Source organism: Podospora pseudoanserina, chromosome 1 (genome assembly GCF_035222485.1).
Source record: "Podospora pseudoanserina strain CBS 124.78 chromosome 1, whole genome shotgun sequence".
In the NCBI taxonomy this organism is placed as follows: Eukaryota; Fungi; Ascomycota; class Sordariomycetes; order Sordariales; family Podosporaceae; genus Podospora; species Podospora pseudoanserina.
The window spans coordinates 4,000,015-4,020,003 of record NC_085920.1 but is presented as its reverse complement, the minus strand read 5'-3'; the positions used below and the strand labels follow the sequence as shown (position 1 = coordinate 4,020,003).

General features: G+C 52.5%; 5 protein-coding genes across 5 annotated transcripts; 4 read left to right on the top strand and 1 right to left on the bottom strand.

The window, feature by feature from the left end:
* The first annotated feature begins 143 nt into the window (after window positions 1–143).
* Window positions 144–1,748, top strand: MCR1 (NADH-cytochrome b5 reductase). The gene is made up of 2 exons (XM_062942420.1): window positions 144–441; window positions 611–1,748. The coding sequence occupies exons 1-2, from the start codon at window positions 385–387 to the stop codon at window positions 1,592–1,594; spliced, it is 1,041 nt and encodes a 346-aa protein (XP_062805368.1). The 5' UTR covers window positions 144–384; the 3' UTR covers window positions 1,595–1,748.
* QC764_111610 (uncharacterized protein) lies at window positions 1,745–4,038 on the bottom strand. The gene is made up of 4 exons (XM_062942419.1): window positions 3,766–4,038; window positions 2,892–3,711; window positions 2,672–2,818; window positions 1,745–2,615 (listed from the first exon to the last, which is right to left on the bottom strand). Exons 1-4 carry the CDS (start codon window positions 3,876–3,878, stop codon window positions 1,776–1,778), a joined length of 1,920 nt encoding a protein of 639 aa, XP_062805367.1. The 5' UTR covers window positions 3,879–4,038; the 3' UTR covers window positions 1,745–1,775.
* Window positions 4,039–5,242: 1,204 nt separating this feature from the next.
* Window positions 5,243–8,349, top strand: ZRC1 (Zinc resistance conferring protein). Its single transcript, XM_062942418.1, has 5 exons — window positions 5,243–5,355; window positions 5,407–5,641; window positions 5,723–6,187; window positions 6,242–6,325; window positions 6,398–8,349. Exons 3-5 carry the CDS (start codon window positions 6,062–6,064, stop codon window positions 7,862–7,864), a joined length of 1,677 nt encoding a protein of 558 aa, XP_062805366.1. The 5' UTR covers window positions 5,243–5,355; window positions 5,407–5,641; window positions 5,723–6,061; the 3' UTR covers window positions 7,865–8,349.
* Window positions 8,350–10,394: 2,045 nt separating this feature from the next.
* On the top strand, window positions 10,395–13,888 carry QC764_111590 (uncharacterized protein; the record flags this gene model as incomplete). The annotated part of the gene is made up of 4 exons (XM_062942417.1): window positions 10,395–10,979; window positions 11,046–12,402; window positions 12,450–13,179; window positions 13,378–13,888. The coding sequence occupies 4 exons, from the start codon at window positions 10,395–10,397 to the stop codon at window positions 13,886–13,888; spliced, it is 3,183 nt and encodes a 1,060-aa protein (XP_062805365.1).
* A 3,732-nt stretch (window positions 13,889–17,620) lies between these two features.
* On the top strand, window positions 17,621–19,509 carry QC764_111580 (uncharacterized protein; the record flags this gene model as incomplete). The annotated part of the gene is made up of 3 exons (XM_062942416.1): window positions 17,621–18,127; window positions 18,198–18,826; window positions 18,888–19,509. 3 exons carry the CDS (start codon window positions 17,621–17,623, stop codon window positions 19,507–19,509), a joined length of 1,758 nt encoding a protein of 585 aa, XP_062805364.1.
* Between the last annotated feature and the right edge of the window lie 480 nt (window positions 19,510–19,989).

Sequence of the window (19,989 nt, the reverse complement as noted above, 5' to 3'; positions counted from 1 at the left end):
CTAATTCCTCGATTCTAAAAACAAGAGATGAACACTGCCATCAAGACTCCTGATGACATCTCAACTTTCAGACAGACCCCACCTGTTCCATCACCAAAAACCCAACTTGATAAGTCGTGCTGCAGGGCATGTTTCTAGCGGGCCTTGGGGGAGAGGATGACGTAAATCGCCGGAATCGCTGGGTAGGAACAACGGCTAATCAAGCAACATCCTAGAGGGTCAGATTTCCTCCACCTTTTTTTACAGATCTCCCGTCTCTTTCCCCCCTCCCTCCACTCCGATTGAGATACAAACACCCGGGTCCTGTTCTCGTTCTTGGAGTTCTTGATCTTCTTCTCCAACACCTCCAACAAAAAAAAAAAAACGTCAACATCACCACCAACAATGAGTCTATTCGTCGCTAGTCGGTCCGCCTTCCGGGTCTCTGCGCCCCTCAAGCGCGTGAGTCTAATTTTTTGTTCGCTGTCTCCCTCTCCCCAACTGCGTCATCGCTGGGTCAGCACGAGGGATGTACCAACCGCAGACTAAGCGGTAGCTTTCGAGCTTCTTTCGCATCCTGCAATCATGGCTCCTGTACCGCATTGACTGACATTTTTTTTTAATTCTGCAGCAAATCCGCAGCTACGCCACCGACCCCTCCCCCTCCTCCAAGGGCAGCAACAACACCCTCCTCTACGGCGCCGCCGCCGCCGCCGGTCTCGCCGGTGCAGGCTACTACTTCCTCTCTGGCTCCACCGCCGCGAACAAGGCCCAAGAAAAGGTCAAGAACGCCTCCGCCGCCGTCGCGGAGAAGATCCCGGGCGTCGAGGCCAAGAAAGCCTTCACCGGCGGCGACCAGGGCTTCCTCAGCCTCAAGCTTGAGGAGGTGGAGATCATCAACCACAACTCGAAGCGTCTTCGTTTCCGCCTGCCCGAGGATGACATGGTCTCTGGCCTTCCTGTCGCGAGTGCCATTTTGACAAAGTACAAGCCTGTGGATGCCGAGAAGGCTGTTTTGAGGCCATACACGCCAATCAGCGACGAGGACACGCCGGGGTATATTGATTTGTTGGTGAAGAAGTACCCCAATGGCCCGATGAGCACCCATTTGCACGATATGGCTCCCGGTCAGAGGCTTGATGTGAAGGGGCCGCTGCCAAAGTATGCTTGGTCGCCGAACAAGCATGAGCATATTGCTCTTGTGGCTGGTGGTACGGGGATCACGCCCATGTACCAGCTGCTCAGGACCATCTTCAACAACCCCGAGGATAAGACCAAGGTTACCTTGGTTTTTGGCAACGTCAGCGCGGATGATATCTTGTTGAAGAACGAGCTGGCCACGCTCGAGAACCACTACCCTCAGCGGTTCAGGGCGTTTTATGTCTTGGACAACCCGCCCAAGCAGTGGACTGGTGCGAAGGGGTTCATCAACAAGGAGCTGCTGAAGACTGTGTTGCCGGAGCCGAAGAATGAGAACATCAAGGTTTTTGTTTGCGGGCCGCCGGGGATGATGGACAGCATTTCGGGGAACAAGAAGAGCCCGAGGGACCAGGGGGAGTTGAAGGGGATTTTGAAGGAGTTGGGGTATACCCCTGAGCAGGTTTACAAGTTTTGAGGGGAGGTATTTGTTAGACTATGGGAAAGCAAGCAAGCAAGCCAATGGTGTTTGGGGTTCAACTGAGAAGAATTGGCGTTATGTTATGTATTATCCATCCAGTGTATACCTCAACGTTTATTATGGAGTTTTAACATTTGCTTGTTCATACGGGGCCCATCATTGTCAACAACAGCGGCGATTACGATCCGTCCACACGTGTCAAACATGACTTGCCACTCTCAGCCCTGAAAGCCATGGCAAAGCTGACGTCTTGCCGTTTGAGTATTTCGAGGTACTCTCTCGACACCCGCCACCGCATGCTCGTCCTGCTTATGCACCGTCGCACATCCTCGAGCGCCTCTCTCACCTCCGCGTCGCCGCCTTCTTTCCATAACCAGTGCAGTGTTGCCATTGAGGCGTAGAGGCTGTCGAGGCACAAAGGGGAGAGTTTTTTTTCTTGGGAGGGGAGGACGAGCAGGTCGAGGAGTTCGAGGGAGAGCTCGCGGATCTTGAGGGAGGTCTCCCGTAGCCCTTGCATAGACTGCTGAGCAAAGGAAATGTGGGAGGGGGACTGGAGGGGGGGAGCTTCGGGGCCGGGGAGGGGGGAGGGGCCGAGGTGTTGGTTTTCGGGGGTGCAGTAGGTGTCGAAGAGGAGGATTAGAGTTGAGAGGGCTATTGAAAGAGACGGGAGGAGGGAGATGGTGTAGCAAGGGGAGACGGTGGTGGTGGTGGTGGGGGGGAAGGTTGAGGTGGAGGAGGGGGTGGTGGTAGTCCCGGGGGAGGGTGGTTCGGGGGAAAGTTCGGATTGGATCACCTGGGTGAAGTTAACCAGGTCGGTGGCGAGGGACGTGAGAAGGGGAAGGGAGAATGGGACGGGGCGGTTGGAGATGTTGGATTGGATGACGGTGCGGACGTGGGTTAGGGTGCGGGAGAGGAGCAGGGCGGATTGGACTAGGCGGGTGAAGGGGGAAAGAGCCTGGGTGGTGAACGGGGTTGTTGGTAGGGGGTTGGTGGGGGAGAGGGTTGGGTTGCCTTCGTCCTGGAGGGGCGGGGGGTGGGTTAGTGACTTGGTAGCAAGTGGGAAGGGGGACTAACAAAAGCTTTATCATCTACCGGCAGGACAAAAGACTCGTCTGGCTCCGGAAGGCAGAAGCATCTCTTGTTGCCGAGGCAGATGCAGCGATCAAGAATGTAGATTGCCCACCACAAACGGCGGCGTTCTTCGGATTCAGTCCAGGTTGTCTTTTTGAAGGTACTGTCAGCATCATCCATCCTCGGTTTCAGAGTCATCATCACAGCAGCTGAAAAGACGTACCACGCTCCCCAACACCACTCCTCCTCTTCTAAACCCCGGCAGTCCTAAAACCTCAACCCACCTCCCCAGCACTCCTACACTGATCCACGCCGCGGGGTATATCCCCTGCCCCATCTCATAAACCGTCACCAGCACCATCCCCTGGACAAACTGCAGGCTCACGCTCCCGGCTTGTTCGAGCGAAGCCCAGAATCTTTTCGCTGCGGTATACAGCGGGTTGCCGGCTGGCTCCACCCCGTTGTTGACTGGGGTGCTTACCAGTTTCATGCCGAGAAAGAGGAAGGCAAGTTCGGGACCGGCTTCCCAGAGGGACAGCCCGAGCTCCATGCGTTTTTTGGAGATGAAGGGGAACCAAGCGTGGGTGCCGTGGAAGTATTCGGTGGCGGTGTCTTGGACTGTTGTGCCTCTGGATAGGATGTCGAGGACTTCACTTGGGATGGGCATATTGGGGGCGGGGATGGGGGTGGTGGACCAGTTGAAGGCGTCCAGGTCGAGGAATAAGGATGTGGGAAAGCGGGAGGGGACAGCAGAAGGGGACCAGAGGGGCGAGGGTGGCTTGGGAGGTAGAGGAGAGAGAATTTCAGGGTTGATGTGCATGGTAGGTGGTAATGGTTGTCGTGGCGGTGGTGGTTGTTGAGATTGAGAGGCATTGTTGAGACGATTCTCTAGCTCACACAGCCGGGCCTGGAGGGTTGCGAGCTCCTCTGATGATGCTTGGGCCGGTTGCTGTTGTGGGATCGTGTCGAGGATGGTGTAATCGCATGGCCGGGCCATTCTGGCGCAGAGGCCGCATGTGGGAAGGATTTTGTCGCATTTTCTCCTGGGCGTATTGTCAGTGTTGGTTCATGAGAAGGGGGTTCAGAGGGAGGCTCACTTTTGCTTTCGGCAACTTACACAGGCTTGTTGGGCTTTGGAGGGAGGAGGGGCGAATGGGCTCTGGTTCGACCCACCTTCGTCGATTCCACTGGGGAGGAAGAAACATGCCATGATATGATTATTAGGATATATCTATGAAGAAAGTTGTAAGTCTGGTCTCAACTTTACAGTGCAAGAGAGATGGACTGCCAGCTTTGCACAAGGATCGTGTGCTTACTTAAGTCAATCTCTTTTCAGTGCTGACACTCGACCCTGTGAGACTTGCGTGACAAATGGCAGCCTAATCCTATTGGATCCCAAACCATGGACCCAAAATTCATTCACCTTGAATCATCTCTAGTCAATCTTATATGAGATCTGACAAAGACTCGCTCATTTTACCTGTTGTGTGGGTTTCGACTATTTTGTTTGTCGCTCCTGTTATGTTGGGCTAGGTATAGGGTTGGGCGTGCTCATGTTGGTGTCTTACATGGAACCCACAAATGGGCAATATCTCACCCATTAGGATATAAACTAGATTTTGGTACAGAATTGTCGCATACGACCATAGTCAGTTGAAAATACGGCATCCCGTCCGCTCTGCCCTCGTCAAACAGCTGAACGCCGAACTAGTACTCAGGTGGGTGACCACTGGGGAATCCTCGGTGTTGTATGTTTTGTTTTCTTCAACTTTTGACCCCGAATATCCTACGTCTCTTCTTTTGAAAGTGTTTTTCTGTTAAACTCGTAGATATTGTGGTGGTCGCGGCATACGCATTCTTGGGAATGTGGTTGAAAAGTCAGGCTTAAGTAGGGGCTGAATTCCATGTCGTTGGTGTTCGGTATGTTGTGGGAAAGTAGGAGCCGCATACTTAATGAGAAATCTTGCAAAAATGTTACAAATCCCTATATAAAACACTGCGTAATTGGTGTACTTTGTGTGGGTGGGGACGAGTCTGTTCGATCACCCATTTCCAAGTACAACTCATTGGTCGACCTTCCATGCACCCGAGTCTAGGAGCAATACTTGGGTATAACATTGTCGATGACATGATCTAAGGTCAATCGATGTTCAGTGTTGAAGCACCGTCCTTTGTCATGTATGTGTTCCTGGTTACTGAAGATGATAGCTTCGACACCTGAATGTGGTGTAACCTGAGAGCTTCTAAATCAGCGGCCCGCAAGAGTTCGCATGACTTGTTGCCCTATAAAGCGCTAGTTTTGACTTTTCCACGGCATAGGACCTGACGTTACAGGCAGGTAGTTGTCCACGAATGTTCATGCGTATGGTTGAGTTGAGGATAGTGTAGTTGATCTTCGCGTAGTCACCTGCTCAAAAGGGTACTAGCCCCCACGCCGAAAGTCTTGGGTTGGTGTTGTATCGGTAGTTTGATATCACCACGTCTGGCCATTCCTTGCTGATAAGTGAGCTCGCTGGCGCGTAGGTAAATGCATCGCCAGGTTAGCTGAGTCAAACAGGCCTGTTCTGGTTCAACGGTTTTGGTGAGGGTCCAAGTGCACCGGTGGATGGATTCAGGGACGTTACACATAAGTTTAGAGTTCGCCAACGGTGCTTGTTCCTGGCAGGACAAAGTTTATTGAGAATAAGGTTGGATTCCAGAAAGAAAATAGATTCGGTAGCTAATATCCTCAAACACGGGACTGTCTCCCACAAACAGTCAACTTGCTGGAACGAGTCTCTGCCGAATGTGAACTCCGACGGCTTTCTCTCGATTGCTGCGGCGATTCAAAAAAGCGGGGCATTCCAGGGCAAGCGGGGCGCCTGATTGATGTCACCAGGGCCGGCTTCCTTTCACTGCCACGAGCCAGCACACCTCAGCGAGGGAGCGCAACAAGATGCCGTTCCTTGCGATCAGATCAATGCCATCTATCTTGTGTGTATTTCTACAAGAGTGTCACCAAACTATTGAACGCGCGAATGCGATGGGGCTACGGATACTGATCTGAACTTTCAGCTGAAGCATCTCTTTGAGGAAGGTCACCGGCAGGGCGGGACAGGGGTCTGAAAGATAATCGCAACCCCCGGCCAACGTTTTTTATTCCTGGACCCGACCGCTGGGCACGCTAGCCATCTCACACCTTTTTAGTCAACAGCGAGGGGCGGCGAATTCTCGCCCAGTCTGATCACGCAAAGACCAGACGTCTCGGTCTGACCTGCGCCATCGCAAAACACATCCCATCTTTTTGTTATTTTCTCTTTCATCCCACTGTTGTTGGCATAACACATCGAGCGCGAAATACATCACCAACCCCGACTCAATTTTTGGAGGAATTCTTTCGGAACGACATTCAAGATGGGGTGGTCGAAGTCGACGCGCATCAAGGTGATGCTCGTCATCGACGTCATGTTCTTCATCCTGGAGCTCACTGTCGGCTTCATGGTTGGGTCACTGGCGCTGATGGCGGATGCCTTTCATATGGTACCTATTGCCTCGTCATCCGGCTTATTTCCCTCGTCGCTAACCATCTGCTAGTTAAACGATATCATCTCACTGCTCGTCGGTCTATGGGCCGTCTCTGTAGCGGCAAAGGCAACCACCAACAGATTCTCATACGGAGTGAGTTCCGCCTCGCCCAGCGCCATCATGCCCGCTCTGGAAATCTGTGTAACTGACTGAGTTGACCTGTAGTGGGTTCGTGCCGAAATTCTGGGTGCGTTCTTCAACGCTGTCTTCCTCATCGCCCTTTGCGTTTCTATCGTACTCGAAGCCATTTCACGACTCGTTGATCCACCTGATATCGAAAACCCTCAACTCATCCTTGTTGTGGGCTGCATGGGATTGGCGTCAAACTTGGTTGGCTTTGTCGTTCTTGGTGGACACGGACATTCGCATGGGCCTGGGGATCACGACCATGACCACGCCCACGACCATGGCGACGGACACTCGCATACACACGAAGCAGATGTTAGCACGGCAGAGGAGGGACGCGCCGGCTACCGGGACCTGGCATCGCCCATCAACGAGCAGCCTACTGCTTTGATCCCTGAATCTCCGGGTGGAAACATTCGATTTTCAACTGATAGCCATTCTCGCCAAGGTTCTCGTTCCGGGCACAAGAAACGTCTTCAGGCTGCCCGGCAGCACGGCCGTTTGAGTATAGACGATATCAGCATCCACCCCGCCAGTTTTCGACAGGAGATCATCGCCGCTACCAAACCCCCGGTCGATGATGGATCCAGCAGCGACAGTAATACTGAGGATGAAAGTGCGCTCCTTGACGGGCCTGCTCAGGAGGAGCAGCCATTGCTTGAGCAAAGCGGAGATGCTGTGATTCCGGAAGAGGCGGAACCTGCGCATAATCATGGGAAACGGTCTAGGCGCAACTCGGTCGTTCACATTTCGCATAATCACAACAAGCCAAAGAAGCCTGGAAAGAAGCACGGCCACAGTCACGCCGATATGGGAATGGACGCCATGGTCCTTCACGTACTGGGAGATGCGCTTGGAAATGTGGGTGTCATTGCGACCGCGCTCATCATTTGGTTGACAGACTGGAGCGGCAAGAGATACGCTGATCCAGCGGTTTCTCTATTCATTACGCTCATCATCCTCAAATCGGCCATTCCTCTCACCAAGGCGACATCCAAGGTTCTTCTTCAGGCCACGCCAGAAAACATCGACCTGCAAGAAGTCAAGGAGGATATCCAGTGTCTTCCCGGGGTTGTCAGCTGCCACCACGTCCATATCTGGCAGCTCTCTGATACCAAGATCGTGGCCTCGATGCATATCAAGGTCGCCTTCCCTCTCTCCGAGGCTGGTGGCGCGAGATACATGGAGGTGGCTAAGATGGCTAGGAAATGCTTGCACGCCTACGGTATTCACAGCGCTACGATCCAACCAGAGTTCTGTTTGGATGAGGGGCATGACCACGAATCGGTGGTGAATATGGGGTTGGATGGCTCAACAGTTATCGCGGCGCCAAGGTGTGGAGAGCTAGAGGAGGAGGATGCGTGCCTCCTGGACTGTGTTGATGACTGTGTTGGGAAGGGGTGCTGCAACACTTCTGCAGCTGGATCGCGACCAGAAAGCAGCCATTCTCACTCACACTCGGATCACGATCACAGCCATGATCACGGCCATGAACATCGCCATTAGGACTGGCTGTTCAGACGGAGCGCATCATCAGGGTCGGAGGCGTCGAGCGTGACGCATGTGGAATCTACGTCTGGGGGTTCATTCACTGCGTACCGAGATTAGTAGTGGTGTGTATTTTTCTGTCTTGTTATTATATAAGGAATTACCCCAGGGATTACATGGCTAGGGAGTTGGATTGGTGTGTTTTGTTTCATGGGGGGTCACATGGGATAGGGCGTTTAGTGAGGTTTTTTTTTTTTTTCTTATTGGAGGGATGAGTTCAGCGGTTTATATCGTTGTTTTGTGTACGGGCTTTTATTTATCGGACATGTTGACAGGGTCAAAAAGCTGCTTGGTTGTTGGGTGTGGCATAATTTAAGGGGCATCATCAAGGGGGGTATAACATGAGCGAAGCGTGCGCGCGATGGGTATTGGGTGGGAGGTGATGGATGTATAAGTGTTATGATTTAGGACAATAGAGAAGTCTACCGGTATTTGCCTTTTGACTGAGTGATATTGGATGCGATGGATTGGGCCTGTGCCGCCGGGTAGAAGGTGCCCTTGGGGGTGATGTTACCGGTGGTTTGGTCCCAGGTTCTATAATCTGGAATTTGTTGTTCTCGGTTTGGATGAACCAAAAATACAGGATCGGGATTGTATACTTTTGACAAGGCAGACTGTCAGTTTTTCTTTGGGCCGGCCTCGACCCCGGTTGGCTCGGCGTCCGACGTAGATCCACCTGTTCGCCGGGCCGGGTCGGGTCGGCACCCGGTGGGTCCACCCATCATCGGCTTCCGTTCGGCGACTTTGCTCGGTGCCATCACTTCACTTACTTAACAATTAAAACAGTTGCTTAAGTAGATTGCAGCATTGAACGTGAATTCTTTGCATCTCAGCTCGCCAAAGCCACAAGTTTCAGGATTGAGGAAGTGGGGAAGTGGGATGGAAGGCACTCTGGGGAGATGCGGAGAAGAAAAAGGGAAAAGAGGGGATCAAAATGCAGTGTAACCGGGCCGGGACTGGTCGTGACACCCTTCTCTCTCGAGGACTTGAGGACCTGAGGGCCTGAGGGCCTGAGGGCTTGAGTATATTGGAGCTCAGCATCTTATCGAGCGGCCGCGGCAGCTCGGGATTTTTGCATTTCTGTTTGGAGCTGACCGCCTGTGCCGAGACTACCGCGCGGCGGCACAGCAATTGTTCGTCTTATTTTGGGGGTTCTGTGAGGTTTCTAGCGATCTTGGTTCACAAACACCATAATGCTTCTCAATTTTCGGCTTCATAAAGGTTAGAATGATGGTAAAAACACTGTTTCCTGAATAGGGATTTGTGCAAGTGTTTTGAACGTGAGGTTTTTTCAATCTTCAGGCAGCAGCTTTCTCTGGGATGTTATTTGTCCCGGCTCGGGGGGGGTGGTGCTGTGGTGGGTTTGGCTCCACCATAAAAGTCCGTAGTACAACAACGACTGAGTGGACTGGACCCTTTTTTTTCTGCTCTATTAACTGGGTGTATAAGTCGATTATATCATATAGATCAAATTATTTCACCTTTCCAGCAAGTTTGTTGATCCTCGTGGAAATATAGAAATAGTCGGATTCTGGAGATCGAGGTCATGCCAAGGATTGTATCACATCTTATGCCTCGATTGGGAGGGAAGAGGCTGGGGAAGAGGCAAGCAGCACCAGCAGCTACCCGGCCTAAAATTCTCACCGGCCCTGGCCTCGGCCTGCTTGTTGCTGCGAGCAATCAGTGAGGGTGGATAATAAAACGAAAAGCCTGGTTCAGTCATCAAACGGCTAAGGGTACAGAGACATTGGTGAGTTGGGTGTATTTGGTGATGGACGGAAACGGGATGGGGGATTGATTGACGACATTGCGCAAAAAAGGTACAGATATCACCAGTGAAGCTAAGCCGGATGAGAGTGCAGGTGGCTTTGGCAATAAAACGTTGAAAAATCAAGGCACGCATCAAAAAGTCTGCTTGTGAGGGTGGTGGGTTTGTGAATTGGGTGTGTTTGTTGGGCCTTGTGTTCTGTGTGTGTGTGTGTGTGTGTGTGTGTGTGTGTGTAGCCGGGATCGTCTATGTATGTAAGAAATGGACAGGTACGGATCGTGCATCATCACCCCTCCCCGATGTACTAAACCAAGCTGAGCTTACCTCAGACATGAGAAGAGAGGGGTGGGTAGGTAAGAGTGGTTGTTTGGCTAAACCAAACATTTCATCATTCGATTTGATCTTCTTTTTTGCTCTTCAAACTTCCCCGTCGCTGTTTTTGTTTTCTCCACCTCCTGGTTCAATTGGCACTGGGCAAGAGGGAGGAGGGACGAATTGTTGTCACGTCTGATTCTGCGGTGCCTACACTCTCCGTCGGCTGTGTGAGACGGATGGTAAGATAGACCGGCAAAGGAACGAAAATCCGCTCACTCAGCTTCGTGTTTGTTGGATCGATGGGAAGGAATTGAGGTTGGATATATCGGAATGAGAGGATTTCGTTAAGACGGGAAATGTTCCTTCTCGATAAATCCACGACGACAACGATAGGCGCTGCCCGATATGCCCCCAGGTCCTCCGTGTCACGATGACCGATACTACCTCGAGGATGAAGAGGGTTATGTCTTTTCGGAGCCGTATTATCCCCCGGTGACATCGACAGCGCCTTCTTCACGGCCACAGATGATATCGGTACCATCAGCATCGTCAACGACTACGCGTAGACAACCAGTGACTGTGGCTACCAATACTGCCACTACGCGCCCGAGACCAGCTCTCGAGGAACAAGTTTCGCCTTTGGAGACTCGACCATCAAGGAAACCGACCAATGCGTCTTCATCACAAACGCCATTATCACCACAGCGCGTGGGGACCGTGAGCAGTGGGGGGCGACATACTGTGTCCCCAGCCAGTTCCATCCATGAGGACCAGGAAGAAGATATTGTCCAGCAAGGGGATAGCGACGACGTCGATCAGGAACAGCTGCAGCAATACTACGTATACGGCAGTGGAGGAGGCACAGCTTTGGGTCTTTCTTCGCCTCCCCATCATCAACACCACCAAGCCGCGGCACAGTCGGGTTGGCAAGCAGCTGGCAGTGCGGGGTCCTTCCAGCAACAGCAGCAGCAGCAGCAGCAGCAGCATCAGGCGCAACAACAACAACAACAACAACAACAACAACAACAACAACAACAACAACAACAACAACAACAACAACAACAACAACAACAACAACAACAACAGTACAACGAATCCCTCTCAGCTCCCTCTTGGCCGAGACAACAGTCACAGCAGCAGCAGCAGCTTCCAGTGCCACAACGACCCGATGTCCCACGCACAGAAAGCTATCCGCCAATCTGGCTCGCCTATGCCACCCAGAACAAGGACCTCCCGCCTGTGCCGCAACCATCACCTCCACAACCGCTTCGATCGCATCCTGTGGATGTGCCATTCCCACCTTCTCAATATTGGCGAGGGAGCCGGGACTTGCGAGAGTTGAACGAAGCGAGGGCGCGGGCGGCGCAGCCGGGTAAGGGTCCCATTCGGACTTCTTATGGGCCAGCTCCAGAACCGACATTATCGACGTCTGGGCCTCCGGTTACGGCTTCATGGCTGAATATCACGCCTCCTCCGAGTGAGCGGCAGCCTCCAAGAGAAGAAGAAATCACGCCTGTGCCACCTTCGGCGTGGAGATCTACCACGCAGACTAATAGCACTCCTAACCTTCGGCATCACTCTCGTTCGACAACGAGTCAAAATGTGGTTCCGGAAAGGTTGAGGCAAAGTCAGCAGAGAGAGAGCCGTCCCAGTAATCTGACTCGATTGTCTTCAGGTCGGGGCAACCATGCGAACTCTGGGCCTTTTATGCATTATGAAGATCTCGATTATTTCAACCCAGGTCCGGGAACGGAACCAAAGGATGAATCCCAGATTGATGGGCAGATTCCCAGGCAGGATGCCATCCCGGATGTCCCACCAATAAATAAGAAATATTTGAAAACTCAAAGGTCCTGGGATCGTCAGAGGAGACGCAAGAAGCAACAGCATGGAACTGGCTATGGTAGTCAGGGATGTTTCGGGTATTTGGGCTGCTGGACTGTGGAGCTGACATGTTGCTTCATCAGCCTTGTCTGTCTTGCTCTCACAATAGCAGTTTTCAAGATCCACGAAGGGCAGTCTTTGTCTGAATGGCCAATGGCGATATCCTTGAACACCCTCGTGGGGTTCTTGGTGGCGATAGCACAAGCTGCGCTGGTGGTGCCATTGGGAGAGGGATTGTCGCAGTTGAAATGGAACTCGTTTGCAAGAGGAGAGAAGGATATCAGAGATTATGGGGTGTTTGAAGATGCCAAAAGAACACCGATAGGGGGCATCAAGTTGATGTTGAAGAGAAAGGGGAGGGCACTGGGGATGTCAGCTGCAGCTTTGCTAGCAACAGCTTTTCTGCTGTCGCCGTTGACCCAGGCGGCGATTACGTATCCTCTGAGTGATGGCGGTAGTGGGATTGCGGTAGGGGGGACGGCAACGGTGCCGAGGAGCGAGGCTTACACCCATCCTGAGCCTTACAATGGTATGCTCCTTGCCCCTTTATGTTTCCCATCAGCTAACAGGATGTAGCCCTCTCACCCGCCGAGATAACCTCCATCCACAGCTCTCTGTTCCAACCACCTTCCTCACCCATTGCTCACCTCTCACCAACATGCTCGACCGGCTCGTGCACCTTCCCCGACTTTTCTTCCTTGGCAATCTGCTCCTCAACAGCAGATATAACCCCCCGACTCAATGTCGCCCCTCCCACCCTCGTCTCCCCCCGAGCCACACTCCCAAATGGCATCCTCCTCACCACCGGCAACCTCAACATCACCTCTGCCATTAATGCATCCTTCCTCCCTGTTCGAAACACATTAGGCTTCACCACAGGCGACGACACAGGGAAAACCACCTCTGGCATCGCCAATTTCTTTTTAATTTACACCACCTCAGACGAGTCAACCTCCGCCTTGGAGATCTTGTTCTATTTCTGCGTGAATACCTACCGTGTGCAGGTGTCTGAAGGGGTAGCAAAGACAGAGGTGGTGTACTCTTCTGCCTTGGGCAGTAGCAGCACGTCAAGGGTTGTTGTTGGGAAGAGACAGGGGGAGTATACCGTCAACCGGGAGCACGCAAGCTATCTTCATCGTTACCTTTTGGGTTTGTTCAACGGGAATTACTCCACCAACTCTCCAGGGCAGATAGGTTCATCGGGGAGGATGCTAGGGGAAGCCACTTCTTCTGTTGCGGGAGATGATGATGCGAGGGAAGTGGTGGGTAATATCACGAGTAATATCGCCTTTGGGCTAACCAATGCGTATGTTTCCTCCTCCTTCCCCCTCCCCCGCCTTTTTTTTATATTATCTATTTGTTTTTTTTATTTTTTTTTTTAATTTTTTTTTATATCTTCTTCTGTCACTCCTACCACCTTGTCCAAAAAAAACCCTTTGACAAATGAGCGGGCTTGTTTTGCGACCCTTTGTAACGTGACAGAAGCTAACTTTAAGATCAATAGCCTCCGAGCCTCCCCCAACGCCGGCGGCCGCGTCATCCTGGCCTCAGGAACAGCAACCACTCCAGGAGGCACAGGCAACAGAGTCATATCAATCCACTGGCCCTACCTCTCCTTTTTGATCATCCAAGTCTCAGCCACAGTCATCTTTTTGCTAGGGATCATGATCCAGACCGCCGTCTGGGATGTTCCCGTCCTGAAAGGGGATCAACTAGCTGGCTTGGTGGCTGTCTCGTCGACAGATAAGGCTCGGTTGGAGGATTACATAGAGGATGAGAGGGAGGGGATAACGGCGGCGGCTGATAAGGAGACTGGGGGGGAGGAGGCGACCGGGGGTGTAAGAAACCGGGGGAGGAGGGGACTAAAGGGGGTGCAGGGACGGTTTGTGGATAGGGGGGTTGAATGGGGGTTGGAGGTGGTGGTGGATTTGGGGAATGGGGTGCATAATAGGGGGAGTAATGGTGAGGTGTTTGGGGGGAATAATGGAAATGGGAATGGGAATGGGGTTACGTGATGATGTGCTTGAATAGGTAGCTTGGTTTTGTGTATTTTTATTTAGTGGGAACGAAATGTGTTTGTACCTGATCCTTGCTAGCCTACCTGTGATGGCGCTTGATGATGCTGTTGTTGGCTAAAAAAGGGCATCAGAAATGGATGTCTGCCTATGAGAGCTTTCACCTCTGTGCTTGAGTACAAGCACTTTTGGTAATGCGAGAGCCCATAAAAACAACCCACTTCGGCCCAGTCATTGGACGCTTTGCTGAGTGTTTCCGGCGTATGTAGTGCTGTTGATGGTGGATATCATCGTCGTGGACCTCTCAACTTTGGATAGGCCACTGAGTTTTGACTCAGAATGCCGCTACTCAGTGGCTTTGTACTGAGTCATGATCAAGGCTTGAGATGGATTCCAATCACCATGTAAGTACTACGTAAGAGGCTGGGTGTTTGATATGACTGCTAGTGGTCTCTTTGTGTGAAGGATCTTGTCTGCCAGAGCGGCAGGGCTCTTACAGGTTGCTGTACCCCTCTCTGATTTGATAGGAGCCTGAAGAATAATGGCCCTAGTGCTTCTAGTTTCGAACTGGCATCAAAAGCTGCCGAGGGCTCAGTAAGAAGCCGTCAGAGAACTTTCCCGTCGAGGAAAGAGCCTCAAACAATAGATCAAAGCCACACGCCAACCAACCCAACAGTTGGAAAGGGCAAACATGCAATCATTGCGCTTCTTCTTAACGAACCTCTGGCGCTTACTGCTCGCCTCGAATGCAAGCGTCCTGCATAGGTACCCCCCATCGACGGCAAGGTGGATAGGAAACCACTTACACTGGCGATAAACGTGCTCACAGAAAGACAGCTGCAGTCAGAGCAACATCCTACCTAACCGACTTGCTGACCAACCCCGTCTCAAGCTAGCCACACCAGAGCTTCAGAACGGGGTGCTCGCCATACACCACAGTCGTCACACACCCCGTGTTTCTGTCAAGCACACGCACATGCACACCGGGACCACGAACTGGCACTCGAACTAGACAGACTGACAGGGCAAGGGCCAGCAGCGGGCAGCCATTGAGAAGTGCAGTTCTTGGCCGGGTTTGTTGTCGAGTTGGGTCCCGATTCCATCCATCCACACCTACGGTGTATCGAATCACTGTTAAGACCTGATGGCCCGTCTGTTCCGTCGAGAGCGAGTTGACGACGAGAAAACCGGCAGCGGATGGCACGACCGATAAAAGCTCCGTACTCACCCCGAAGGCTCGTATCGGCTGCAACGATAAGCCCCCCCCTCCCCCCCTTAACTGCTTGATGAAGATCCCCTATTCTGCCGAATGCCAGCCGAAAACTCCTGTGTGGGTTCAAGGTGTAGTGTTATTCTCTCCCCCCCCCTCTCTCCCCCCTCCTCCCCGCAAACGTTGGAGACACATATTTTCGGGCAGATTGCGACAACCATGCATGATTGGATCCTGACGACCCTGTCGTGCAATTGCGGCCGTCTTGTTTCGGCAGAGCAATGGCTCTGAACATTCTCGGTCCAGAGACAAAATACCTCACCACGGCCTGCTGTGGACTGCTTCTCGTCATGCTGTAACGATTTGTAAACACACACATTTTCGGGATAACCTTACGAGATTGGACAGACTAGGGAGTCAAATCAGTGTCTTTGTCTTTCTGTCCCCCCTCTTGTCGCCACCGTGGACGAACAAGTGCTTGCCAGATAGGGACTGACACACCCCAAAAGCTTGCGAGCCACACACACCTTGGCACCATAGAAGCAAAGGCAAAGCTCGCGGGCGGTGGGCCAATAATCATCGGGTTGACCGTCGTGGGAAGCGTTGGCCCGTAGGAGGAGGGCAGATGCAAGGTGAGGCTGCGGGCACACTTAACTGCGGAGTGAGAATGCAACAGCGGCACGATTCAGACTTTAGCGGGCCGCACTTTTGGCTTTGTTTTATTCTATATAATTTTTTTTTTGCTTCCAAGTGAGGTGTGTCAGCAAGATATCGAAAAGGTCGAAAGTGAATGGATGACAGGAGCAGAAGCAATAACAAAGCCCAAAGGGGACATTAGCCGTGATTGGCTAGGCCCAAGGGAGGTTTGGTATCACAGGTATCAATGCATGAGGGCAGAGATGAAGGCGCACCAGTGAGGAAGCGTGGGGAAAGGTAGTGGCCGGCTGGAAAGAGACAGGCCCCGAGGAGGATATGATAGGGTGGAAAAACCATGTGAATTTTGGACCTACCGACGTCGAGAAGGGGCCACGATGGATGAGAATGTGAGGCGGGAATTTGATGCAAGAAGGGAAGCGTCCAATGCCAAGGGAGATAGGGATCGGTAGGCTGTATGTGGGATTGACAGATCTGGACATGCCGAAGTGTCTCGTACAGATAGGGAAGGAGTCGGCACCAGGTTGCACAGGCTGCTGCCACCACTCATCCTCTGATAATACCCTCACCGTAGGTGAAGTGAAAGAGAAAAAGTTGTTCTTGAACAAACCTAGAGAAAAGCGTGGGGAAGACTGAGACGGCAATGGTAGGCTAGTGGACGCCCGCCCACGGGGAACATGGGTGGTAGCCTATCGGATGCGCCCAATTGCGGTGAGGCTAGCGGCATGGACGGTATGACCCGGTGAAGTCGACCATCCGGCGCCGTCGTCTTTCTGGCGACAACTCGGCATCTTGAACAGTGACGGTCTCTCTCGTCTGGCACGACAAGGAGCTGGAGCTGGAAGCTAGGTGGTTTTGGTCCATGTAGACCAACGGTGCCATTGGCCGGTCTGCGGTGTGAGGTGGACAATTGTGACAATCTACAGAGTTACCTGACCTACAGGGACTAGACCACCACCGAAAAAAAAAACGTGGTGACATTTTTGCAGCCGAATGAGAGCTTCCAGCAGCAGCAACCAGCGTCAGCGTATCGCGCCTGTCTGCAAAATTAATTCCCCCGGTCCGCCCATGATTGGAGACCCAGCTCATAACTCGAGGACTCGAGTCCAGCTGTTTCTGGCGCAGATGGTACCATCGACTTTATGCTTGGGGTCCCCACTGCTGCCATCGCTGTTGCTGCTGCTGCTGCTGCTGCTGCTGCTGCTGCTGCTGCTGCTAATGCTAATGCTGCTGACCAGACAGACAGACTCTTCTGTTTTGCGCAGTGCAGTGGTCTTCTCTATAGCTATTTTGTATATCATTTCCTCAGCCACACCTCCATCCAAACCGACATCCCCCGTCCCCCGCAAAAACACCAAACGAGTTCATCCTGGCTCTGGTTCCCACTATCTCCGGCCTCGGCGCTACACCACAAGACCTCCTTGCTGAAGCACGACACCGAGCTCCCCCATCCACAACGCCGCAACGTTGCTCGGTAAAAGCTACTGGCGCCGACTTGGAGTGTCTTCAAAGTGCAACCGGTCCCTCTAGCCCAGGGTTTTACTTCCACCGCCGCCGCCCGACGACACCGTCTGTGTCTGTGGGTCATCGAACCTCTCCTCTGCCAGGGGGACTCACCGTTCTTTTACCTCTATACTCACGGTCCCTGTGCTGTACACCGAGGCCTATTGTTCCCCCGGACCCCGATTGCCTTTCTTTGGGCTCTCCGTCGGCCCTCTCACAACCGCCGCTGGGCTTGCTTTTGGGTCAATCTTCTAGAATAGCCACCATCCTCAAAGGTGTGAGTGGGGTGTGCGGACCGCCCGAGGATTGAGCAACCGGGCAAAAAGGAGTCTGATGTTCTAACGGCCGGACTTGATCATGTAAGTATGCAGGCTCTCAACTTGGACGAGCCTCCTCAGAAGGAAGATGATGGTCGAGCGCAACAGCAGCAACCCCATCAGCAGCAGCAGCAGCAGCAGCAGCTACACCATCCACAACATCAACAGCCACCACCCGGAAGTCCGATCGCCGGCACCGGCGGCCTGGTAAATGGCGGCGGGGACTATGGCCGACAACATGAGGGCGGCTCGCCCATGAGGCAGAATACCACTTCTTCAACAACCACAGTAGCCTCCCTGGCGTCGCTAGCCACTGGAGGGACGACGCCTACGCCTTACAGCTTGGAGGCGCATACGCCTTCATCACCTAGTCTTGCCACCACCGCTCAAGCTGCTGCACAAGCTGTCTTTTCCGCGAGGGATGGGGCAGACGTCACGGCCCAGCGCAGGGCCAGTCGCCGTCGAACGGGGCCCTTGAACCCCGAGCAGCGGGAGAAGGCCTCGCTCATCCGTAAGATGGGTGCATGCGGGGACTGTAAACGAAGACGAGTTGCTGTGAGTTGCTGCCAAGTTCATACGAGCAAACACCAAAGTCAGAACGCCACCTACTTACACGCGTATCTAGTGCCATCCTAGCCATCACAATACGACCTGGGCTGCGCTTGCCAAAAAATTCGGGAATGGCTCGTCGTCACAAAGTGCCAATGGACGCCCACTGAGTCCGGCCATGTCAAAGTTCCAGTCTCTGCTGACTCAGGAACCTGAGGACATGGTACAGATCCCCAACTTCCATGAGCGGCTCAACCAGATGAACCCAAATGATTCTCGGATTAGAACGCCGCTACCATCTGGGCCCCGGCCGGAGAGGCCAACAAGTCTGATTCCGGTGGCTGGTTTGGAGTCCTTCAGAGTTGATCTTCAAGGAAGCGCATCTCGGATCCTGGCAAGCCCTCTTCGCAGTCGATATGCCAGCGTTTCAACCATGCTTGTCCGGTGGCAGGACGACATTGAAGATGCCGATGGATCCAAGAACGATATTGAGGAACTGGCCAGGGTGCTCACGGACGATTACAACTATTCGGTCACCATCAAGAACATTCCGACGTCGGGAGACCCTAGCAACAGCTCCTATTTGTGGCTGAACAGGGAAGTAAACACGTTTGTTACCAGCCACAACCAACGGGACACTTTGAAGATTTTCTACTACAGCGGGCATAGCTACTTGGGAGAGGACCGGGACACCATGATCTCCAGGTTTGTATTTTTTTTTGTCGGATTTAGTGCTGGTCAAAGTATCAGCTGACCGAATAATCAGTTCCAAGAAAGCAACACCTGGCTCGGATATTCCATGGAAGATGATCCAAGGGATGTTTGAAAATATCTGTTCTGATGCCCTAATTCTCCTGGATTGTGCGTACTATCCGCTCTATCAAACAGTACGCCGGCAAGGAATCCTCGAGTTAATCGCTGCCTCTGCTGGTGAAGACCACGCCAAACTTTTGGGTCGGAGCGCCTTCACCCGGGCCTTAACGGAACAGCTGAAGACAAGGGCCGTCCACAAGTTCAAAGAAGCCTATTCTGCAAGCGAACTTCACGCCAAGCTGGTTTCAGTATACCCAAGTTTGGTACGGGAACAGAACCAGGAAATCATCACATCGTTTCCCACCCCGCTGTTTGTACAGCTATCCGGCAACAAGGTGTTGCCATCCATTCTTTTGGCTCCGTTGGTGGTGCGGCAACCGGGAGACCTAACACCCTCGCCTTATACCCCGGACTCCCCGGCCGCCGGAACCTCACAACTCAGTCTGACGTTTCAAATATCGGACGATAATACGTTTAACATGGAGAGCTGGGCGGAGTGGCTCCGTTCCATGCCTCAAGGAATCAAGGACCTGAAGATTGATGGCCCATATCGCAGTTCGCCGTGGGCAAGATGATGGACTTTGAGCGCAAGGCGAAATGGCTGTTGGTCACTTAGCATTGAGGACCCTCGTTCCAAGCGGCGTCCTCCGGATTCTTTTTGGGTTTTTTTTTTTTTGGTTTTTGTCCACGACGTGCGGCAACGTTTCAGTGACTTGGCCTTTTTTTCGCTCCAAGACGCGAGAGAATGGGAAAGAAGAGATTGCTTTTGCTTTTAAAAAATAAAAAATAAAGTTGGAGGATCTTTTCTTTTCATTTCGCCCCCTTTTTTTTCGGTCAAACACATCGGCAACGTTTTTGGATCAGCGAGTTTTTGATACAGGTCTTTTATGTGTGGTGGTTAGCCAGCATGCCTCGACGGTTTCACGATTTAACGGACGAGTATAAATCTATCTTGGAAGGGCCTCGCGGATAGAGGTGCGGCTTCCGAAGGAGAAGATACAAAAAGCATAGTTTGTTTATTTGCTGGTGATTATGTTTATAATGAGTATAGAGAT

Excerpts from the sequence above, each read along its gene's own strand:
- ZRC1 (XM_062942418.1), top strand. The coding sequence starts at position 6,062 with ATGGGGTGGTCGAAGTCGACGCGCATCAAGGTGATGCTCGTCATCGAC. Across the intron at positions 6,188-6,241 it reads TGGCGGATGCCTTTCATATG|TTAAACGATATCATCTCACT; the intron begins GTACCTATTGCC and ends ACCATCTGCTAG. Across the intron at positions 6,326-6,397 it reads CCAACAGATTCTCATACGGA|TGGGTTCGTGCCGAAATTCT; the intron begins GTGAGTTCCGCC and ends GTTGACCTGTAG.
- QC764_111610 (XM_062942419.1), bottom strand. The coding sequence starts at position 3,878 with ATGGCATGTTTCTTCCTCCCCAGTGGAATCGACGAAGGTGGGTCGAAC. Across the intron at positions 3,712-3,765 it reads GTAAGTTGCCGAAAGCAAAA|GAGAAAATGCGACAAAATCC; the intron begins GTGAGCCTCCCT and ends CAATACGCCCAG. Across the intron at positions 2,616-2,671 it reads CGGTAGATGATAAAGCTTTT|GACGAAGGCAACCCAACCCT; the intron begins GTTAGTCCCCCT and ends CCGCCCCTCCAG.
- MCR1 (XM_062942420.1), top strand. The coding sequence starts at position 385 with ATGAGTCTATTCGTCGCTAGTCGGTCCGCCTTCCGGGTCTCTGCGCCC. Across the intron at positions 442-610 it reads TCTCTGCGCCCCTCAAGCGC|CAAATCCGCAGCTACGCCAC; the intron begins GTGAGTCTAATT and ends TTAATTCTGCAG.